This window comes from Alligator sinensis, unplaced genomic scaffold (assembly GCF_000455745.1).
Source record: "Alligator sinensis unplaced genomic scaffold, ASM45574v1 scaffold1008_1, whole genome shotgun sequence".
Classification (NCBI taxonomy): domain Eukaryota; kingdom Metazoa; phylum Chordata; order Crocodylia; family Alligatoridae; genus Alligator; species Alligator sinensis.
The window spans coordinates 105,957-114,953 of record NW_005842013.1 but is presented as its reverse complement, the minus strand read 5'-3'; the positions used below and the strand labels follow the sequence as shown (position 1 = coordinate 114,953).

Genomic DNA, 8,997 nt, shown 5'->3' with positions numbered 1-8,997 from the left:
CTGGAGGCAGCTCTCCGCTGCCTGTTTAGTCTATGGCCGAATCTTTGAATGGGACAAATCTTTTCCAAAGCTTTTCTGAATCAATTCAAATGCTTCAAATAGATTCAGAGCTTTTACTTGGACTCCCAATTAGATTTGGATTTGGAGATTAGGTCCCCAAATCGGGCCAAATCTCCTCCGAATTGAATCAGCTACCGAAGCTTCATGTAACCCTAGTTGTCAGCTGACACTATGGCCCCTGAAACGTGTCTGCAATGAAGTCTCATGAAGTCAGTGGATCTTTGCACAGGTTCAGACTGCGCAAAGGGAACTAAAATTAGATCTATGCTTTGATGTAATTTGTCTTCATTACACGGGGCCACACTGCCAAGTCAAAGGACTACAATTGCATGTGGCTGCTTAGAGAGATTGATCTTACAAGTGGGACACAAGCTTTTCCAGCGTACAAAGAGCTCTGTGCCAGGACCTCCTCTAATGGGGATAATATGTTCTCCCATTTATTTAGACCGCAAGCTCTCCCGACAGGAACTGCGTCACTGAGCACTTGTAAAACACAAAGCACAACAGGCCCAGATGTCCGTGGGACACGCAGGCACTACTGTAATACCAGCTGTAGAAGAAATTGCTCCCCACAAAAATGAGCAGATTTGACGTCTACCCTGTGACATTCGGTGCCCAAGAAGCTAACCTTAGATTTGTGCCCCAGCTGCACACTCCAGGGGCTTCTGCATCAGGCTCAAAATCTGACCTGCTGCAAAGTACATTGCCAGTCTTGAAGGGGAGAGACATTTTTGTTGGTTCATCTGAGTTTATAAGCAAGATCCATCCAAACTTCAGACCAATTCAGAGGCGGTGTGCCCAGCTCCCATATTTCACATGGCTCTTGCTATTTAAAATCTGCCTCATTGCTAAATCAGGCCCATCTACCTTGGCCTCTCCCTGCCCAGAGGCAGCATGACTCTTCTTTACAGTGCTCCCAATTGGTGACTCTGGTGGTTACTTGGATAGCCAAAGCCACGTTAGGAAACTTGAACTGGCTCCCTGCCCAACCAGAAGGCATCCTAATTCCATGTGCATGAGCACTTTTTGCCCGTGGTGCTCTAAACAGTGGGTTTATTTCTTCAGGCGGTTTTGTTTAGCTTGTGCTCCTCCGGGAAAATCAAGCTGGCTACATGCAGGGGAGGGGAGATGGAAAATGTACTGTAGCGTCTCTCTCCAGCAGCTTGGCAGAGCTCATTTAAAAAGGGCCTAGACTGACAGTCCCGGAGACAGAAGCTCTTTTAAACTGGCTGACTAGGTCCAATGTAGCGCAGCAATACAGACCCACACGCATGGGATGAGCTTATCTATGCCCTTCTAAAGAACCCACCATGGAAGGGGTTAATTGCCAAACATACCTTAACCCAGCCTGGAAAGATTTTATTGGGCATTTTCCCCTCTGCTTTTCTAGCCCTATGCAAAATAAGCATGGTAGGCATCCACGTACAGCATAACCTATGTGGAGGGAAAGGCTGACAAGTAGGGAGGCCAGGGACACTCCACTGGGGGATGCAGACGAGTATAATCTGTCTGTGAGGTGCAGTTTATATCAGGCCTAGCAGAGGACCACCGAGGAGAGGTCTAGCACTGGGGAAGAAGGCATCTCCCCCACACTTTATTTTACAAAGAGAAGTGGAGTGGAGTGGGGCACAAACCAGCATAGATAACTGAGTGGGGGATGCCCTAAAGGGATGCCCATAGCACAGCGGTTCTCAATCAGTTCCCCGGGCCTGCACCCAGAAGCGCTGCATATGGGGTGTAAGAAATCGGCCAAATTAGCACAGGCAAAACTCAATTCTGGGGCACGTCTGCCAAAAGCACCATAAGGGAGCTAGGCTACAAATCTGTGCTCCGGGTCGGACGCGGAGAAGCGTGGGATCCAAACGATGAGAACCAATGCCCTAGTGCACAGTGCAGGATGCTTGTCACATGCCTTCATACCACCTGATCCCCAGGAGAAAAAGGGGGCTCAGCCTTTGATTCTCCAAGGGGCCTCGCGGCAAAAGGCAGCACACGTGCGTGTGACATGGGGTGCCCATAGACATGCCAGGAGGCTGCTCTGTTACAGCCCATCAAAGCAGACTTGATTAATTGAGTCTGCTGGAGCGTGCCAGGTCTTGTGTATCAGTGTCCCCACATTTCAAAATGGGCAGCAGGGGCACTTTAATTAAAGCACGTCGAATGAGCTTTAGTTAAAGCACCCCTACCACCTTTTGAAACAGAGGGAGGCTGATACATGAAACACTATGGGTGCTTTAATTAGAGTGGCTCCTGGAGCTGTTCCAATTAAAGCACCCCCCACCCCTCCTGCACAGCAAGTGTAAAAATACCCCTGGAGCTTCGTCAAAGCTTCCTAGTGTCGCCCTTCAGATCATTCCCCTCCCCTACAACTCTTCTTCCAGCCTGCAGGTTGTTGCAATAGCAATGTCAAGATTGACCTGAAGCTGCTAACCAGGACACCTAGGTCAGCCACCAGCAGCTAACAGCCTGGAAAAGATTTGAACTGGACATTCGGCACAGCTGAGAAGCACAACAAGTCAACATGGAGCCATGGTCCTCAGTCACTCAACAACAGGGAAAAATAGCTCTTGGTACCCAGACGCTACAGGGAACAGGGACATCCAGCCTAGAGACTCTGTGATCAGTTCCTCAAGACTGGGGAGTAAAATAGACAACAGATTGACTGCCTTTTTTCCCTCAAATATATGAATAATGTTAACCCCCACTTGCCATTTGCAGGGGGGGGGGGGGGATAGTTTTTTTTCTTGCCCTTTTGGGGGGGGGGGGGGGGAAATTGTTTTTTCCAGCAGCTTCTCCCTCCAGGACAACACTAAGTGTCAGGAATAACAAGAGGACAGATTGTTAGCGCAGTGACAGCACGTTGCTTTGCCAACAAAACAAGCTTTGGCAGAAGCACTGCACAGATTTTAATAACTAGAGTAATAAAAACAATGTTCTGGGTACAGATTCACTTCCTTTGCTCAGTGCGATCTCACCTGCTAAGAAATCAGACTACCGCATTTTCACATTAATGGCTGGCTGGGTTCACTCGGGCCTAAGCACCTCTACATCCTCTCTCACAGCGATACCAAATGACACATGACATATGTCCCAGGCATCCTACTGCTGCACTGCACTTGCAGGGGCACAAGAAAGGAAGAAAAGGGGTTTTCCTTCTCTCTCCCAAAGGGGCAAATGGCAACTTCCCCATGGGTGCGTCTACATGTACGCTTTACTGTGGAATAGATTAATTAGCTTTGCAGTAAAGTGCTACCGTCTAAACATGCGCTGGTATTAGGGCACAGTAAAATTAACTCACTCCTCTGTAAGATAGTACTGTTGGGGACAGTACTATCGTACAGTGGAGTCAGTAAGTGTGGTTAAACACGCACATAGACAGTGACCACCAGAAGCAAACTGTACCCGGTAAGCCCAGCCAGCCAAGGGCCAGACCCTTGGCTCCCACCAGCTCCTCCGCCACCCAACACTGCCACCCTCTGTGCCCCCTGCCAGCCTAGGGCTTCTCCACCCCAGCTCAAACTGCTGCAGTCCCAGGCACACCTGTAGACGTTGCGCCCAGGAGCAGCTGACTCCAGCTTGAGCTGCTCCGGAGCTTATTGTGTTGCATTAATTACCTAGATGCACCCCCTGTATCAAAGTGGGGAAAGTTCGGTACAACATTTGGGTGTCTATACACATGCTCTATGGTGGGGGCACTTTAATTAGAGCAGCTCTGAGAGCCACTCTAATTAAAGTACCGGCAGCATCATGTGTATTCAGTGTCCCACACTTCAAAATGGTAGCAAGGCACTTTAACTCAAGCTTGCAGAACCCGCCGCGATTTCGAAATGCAGGGACACTAAATACACAAGATGTGGAGGCTGTTGAAGGGCGCTAATTAGCATGCTCCAACAGACTCACAGCAGACATGATTAATTGAGTCTGCTTTGACGCATGCTAATTACCACCCATCGGAGAGACGTCCATCACATGTATGGGTGCCCTTTTTTCTCCATACTAAGATCAGAGATGGGCCCAAACACTGAATATAAATTCAAAAGCTCTCTCAAAGTTAAGAGAAAGTAAGGCGGACATGAGATTTGGTGTTGTGATCCATGCCTCATAACAGCAGATCCTATTTCAGAAATGTGTATTGCTGCAGGGATCTACCTTCTTTTTAGATGCTACGTAAAGTAATGCCTATCCCTATTTTTTTATATAGATATTCTTAATGGTAAATACTACTCACATAGATACAGGCAACATATTACTTTCGGTTTTTATTAATGTATAATTGATACGGTGACACCAGAACTATAAAATAAAAGACTGATTTAAAAAATCTGTTTTTCCATACACTTTAACAATACAAGGGAAATGAAAAGGACATTTCCCATGTTTATACGGGGCAGCAAGAGAAAGAACCAGAGTCCATGTTGCTGTAAAACCCCATAAACTATCAACTGGGTGGGCAGGGAGCAGGAAGAGATTTCTTGTATCTGGATGCAAGTCGCAGTTGGGGCGTGTGGTTGGGATTGCTGGCAGGGTTTGCTTGAGTGGGGGTCCCGGCAGGGAGGTGGTGGTTGGGGTGACTTGGGAATTGGGGTTCTCTGTTTCTGGGGTGTTGTTTTGGGAATCCTGTATGTGGGTCACTTGTCTACCGCAAGCTGCTCTGAGCCTTTTGGATGTGGTGGGATATACATCTAATCAATAAATACATAATAAACCGATCAGACCCAATGTCCCTTTAACTTTTTTGGAAAATGGATATAGCTGAAATGTCCAAGAATTGCATAGAAGCATTAATTTCTGACAAAAGTGCATATTTCTCCTAGCCCATTACACATCTTGGAGCTCTGAGTTGGCTTCTAGCTCCAATTTTCAGGGTCCCGGCAGTGCCTTGCAGGGGAAAGAGCTTTCTAAGGTTACCTTAAAAGAGTCGTACTAAATTAAACTAACCTCAAATCTCTGAAGTCTCCAGACCCCGTCAACATTAGAGTGCTGAAGGGTAAGTCATTAAGTGCGACTGAAGGGCCTGATCCTACAAGGCACTGAGTATCTGTCTCTGAGCTTAGAGAAATGGGGGTACTCAGCACCTCACAGAATCAGCCCCTGCCTCACACTGGTAAGATAACAGCTCTAACACCAATTCAGGACTAGTGATGTTACCAATGCTAATCCTTTTTATTTTAAGTTACCAAGGTCAACACACATTTTCACAAGATGAAATACTTGGAAGTTTTGCTTTCCCTTTGTGGGAGAGACCAAAGCAGAGGTAAGGATGCCTTGCCCTGGAACAAAGGGAGAGCAAACCAGTCCATCTCCATAATGGGACAGGAGTGAGGGAGCCTGAGAGGTGGAGCTGTTGCATCTGAGAGGTAAGCAAGCTCTCAGAGAGCACGCACACACTGTTTTCTATGAATATCTGTCTCATGCATAGAGCTCTGTGCGTTAATAAAGGGACACCATTTATTGCCACCACCATACACGCCACCACCATGGCAGCAAATTTGGATCTTTATTTTAAGCGCGCTGCATTCAGCCCTGGTGCTTACAGCCACGAGGCGCATTATGTGTTCGAAGCTGTTGCAAAATTCCCTGAGCACATGGGGTGCCTGTAGACATGCCGGGAGGCTGCTCTGTTACAGCATGTCAGAACAGACTTGATTAATCGAGTCTGCTGGAGCATGCTAATTAGCAGCCAGTCTCTGCATCTCATGCAACTGTGTCCCGGCGCTTCAAAATGGGCAGTGCGGGGGCTTTAACTAAAGCTCAAACTAAAGCTTCAGTTCAAGCATCCTGCTGTCATTTTGAAGTGCAGGGTCGCTGATACACGAGACACTGTGGCTGCTTTAATTAGAGTGGCTCTTGGAGATGCTCTAATTAAAGCACTTTCCCACCCCCCAAGCACATGTAAAAACACCCCTGGAGCTTTGCCCCAGCTTCCTAGTGTCACCCTCCAGATCATTTCCCTCCCCTACAACTCTTCTTCCAACCTGCAGGCTGTTGCAATATCAACACTTACTTAACTGTATCCTCCCAATAAAAGGGGAATACTGGTTGCATCCATATGTGCTGTGTATGTGCATGGGGGTGGGAAGAGGAGTAAAGGTCAAAGAAAAGAAAAGAAAAGACCTCCCTGAGAAGAATGCAGTTAATCATTGACAGTGGTTGGGTCAGATCGTGTGGGCTTTTAATGGTTTGGTTAGATCAAAAGACATTTATGGATTGAATACCTATAAAATCTACCTGGTACACTGAAAAAACCAGGCTGGATTTTCTTGTGTAGACCTATTTACACTGCTGCTCACCAATGTCACTACTACAAAAAAGATCCGCTTCTATGAATGTGGTAAATTAACTAATAATAAAAGTCATTTGAGTCTAGTGCCTTATATTCCAGCCACAGAGAGTTTATAGGAAAAACTGAAAGGAAAGAAATACGCATTTTTAGATCAGAATGACAGATACCATAGTTTTTGCATGTTTTAAAAAGACTTTAAATACATTAAATATATTGTTTACCTATATTTCGGGTGTCTAGAATACCCCAGACTTGAAAAAAGCAAGCCAGCATTAAATGCACAATGATTATAACGTTGTTTTATGCACCTTTGAAAAACCAAATGAATGCCAACAAAAAAACTTACCACTGTATTTGATGAATTATAATCCTCTGCAGATTTATCTGAAACAGAGAAACAGATACCACTGCAATTATTATGAGAGTGCTTTGCAATGCAACCATGCCTAGAGGTCCAGGCTGCAATAAGCTGTGGCAAGAACTGCAGAAACATAGTAAACTGCTGTGGGGAAAGGAATTATCCCCATCTTAGGGAGGGTGAACCCCCGTGCAGGGTGACTAAGGGGTCTAAGAGTTTGGTCCAGGAAAGGGCTAATGACATTTTAGCCAGCGCCTGCTTCCTGGCAAGGCAGGAGGTTTTTGCAGACCACATGCTGGGACCCAGGTGTGCCCACTTCCAGCGAGCTGTCAATACTCTGAAGCTGTGCCCTTTGCACCACAATGGAGGGGTGGGTAGAGGGTGCCTCCGTGCCTACCCTGCTTCCAGCCAGGTGGGTAGGGCAGTCTTCTGGGATGTGAGGGAGGTAGGTCTGCAACCTCTTGGACATGGTGGTGATAAAACTAAATCAAGCTCCCTCGCTCCCTGGGGAAGTAGTCCAACCACTAGGATCCTGCTCATGGGGGACATCACTGCCACCTCCTCCTCCAGTTGTATGTTCGAGGAAAGGACTGGTCCCTGCTTGGCTTGTGAAAGGAGGGTTGTAGGCAACTTCCCTTAGGAAGAGGTTCTGGACTCTAGATCCAGACTGGATGAAGACACGTTACAGCACAAGGGGCCTGTTTAAAAACACATCTCCATCCTTGGTGCTTCCTACCGGCGAGCTCAGGGAGACTGTTCCCTGCTCAGAGTGCTGACTGCTTTGAGTCCTAGTCCAAAGCGCACCTAAAGCTCCTCATCCAGTGTACAGGGTGTCTGGACACCTGCCTCAGTGCTCTGGACACCACTCCAGGCAGCACTAATTCCCTGTGCTCCAAGAAAGCCTGGACAGATTACAAGACACAGTTTACTGTCTTCCCAACCAGGTTCAAAAAGCATCCCAACTACTCCAGCCCTTTGTAATCCCTATGCACAGCCATGTGGAGGGAAGCAGAAGCTGATGGAGCCCCAGAAACAAATTAATCATTTCAAATCCAATTCAGTTTAAGAGAACAGGAGGTCATTTTGTCAAGAAGTCTGACTATGTGGAGTTGCTGCCCACAAGCGATCTACGGCTTGGAGCTCCTGCAGGCTCTTGATGCGCCAAGAGGGTTTTCTTGAGGGAATAAGATGTGCGAAGGACTTCCCCAAGCAGGCTGCCATCCTGTACAATAACAATCTAACACTCTGCAAGCACAATCAGGGCAAGCTCTTCCCTGGTGTTAGGGGTGCAATTCCCCAGAGGCATCAGTGCAACTGAAACCGAGCCAGCGCTTTCATTCATATGCACAGAGTACTAGAAACCCTGTCGGTGCAATGAGGAGACCCCATCATGAACAAAGATCACTGAGCAATGCAGACTCATGTGACAGTCTTATCCACTGTAGCCAGGGGTGCCAAACTCATCTGGCCCCACGGGCCGGTCCAGATGGCACCCACGGACCAGATCCAGCATGTGCCCTGGAGCAGCTGGAGAGGATGCCATATTGATGCAGCTACATCTTAAAGCCCGGGGGGGGGGGGAAATTGTTTTTTCCAGCAGCTTCTCCCTCCAGGACAACACTAAGTGTCAGGAATAACAAGAGGACAGATTGTTAGCGCAGTGACAGCACGTTGCTTTGCCAACAAAACAAGCTTTGGCAGAAGCACTGCACAGATTTTAATAACTAGAGTAATAAAAACAATGTTCTGGGTACAGATTCACTTCCTTTGCTCAGTGCGATCTCACCTGCTAAGAAATCAGACTACCGCATTTTCACATTAATGGCTGGCTGGGTTCACTCGGGCCTAAGCACCTCTACATCCTCTCTCACAGCGATACCAAATGACACATGACATATGTCCCAGGCATCCTACTGCTGCACTGCACTTGCAGGGGCACAAGAAAGGAAGAAAAGGGGTTTTCCTTCTCTCTCCCAAAGGGGCAAATGGCAACTTCCCCATGGGTGCGTCTACATGTACGCTTTACTGTGGAATAGATTAATTAGCTTTGCAGTAAAGTGCTACCGTCTAAACATGCGCTGGTATTAGGGCACAGTAAAATTAACTCACTCCTCTGTAAGATAGTACTGTTGGGGACAGTACTATCGTACAGTGGAGTCAGTAAGTGTGGTTAAACACGCACATAGACAGTGACCACCAGAAGCAAACTGTACCCGGTAAGCCCAGCCAGCCAAGGGCCAGACCCTTGGCTCCCACCAGCTCCTCCGCCACCCAACACTGCCACCCTCTGTGCCCC

General features: G+C 47.5%; 1 protein-coding gene across 6 annotated transcripts in view; it reads right to left on the bottom strand.

Moving 5' to 3' along the window:
• The window catches only part of PAK1 (p21 (RAC1) activated kinase 1), a 91,444-nt gene that overhangs the window by 24,522 nt on the left and 57,925 nt on the right, over positions 1–8,997 (bottom strand). The window contains exon 5 of one of the 6 annotated variants that reach the window (XM_006021951.3): positions 6,690–6,727. The exons of the other annotated variants lie outside the window; for them this stretch is intronic. Coding sequence (XP_006022013.1) covers positions 6,690–6,727 — 38 coding nt within the window. The remainder of the gene's footprint in view (positions 1–6,689; positions 6,728–8,997) is intronic. 6 annotated transcript variants of the gene reach the window in all.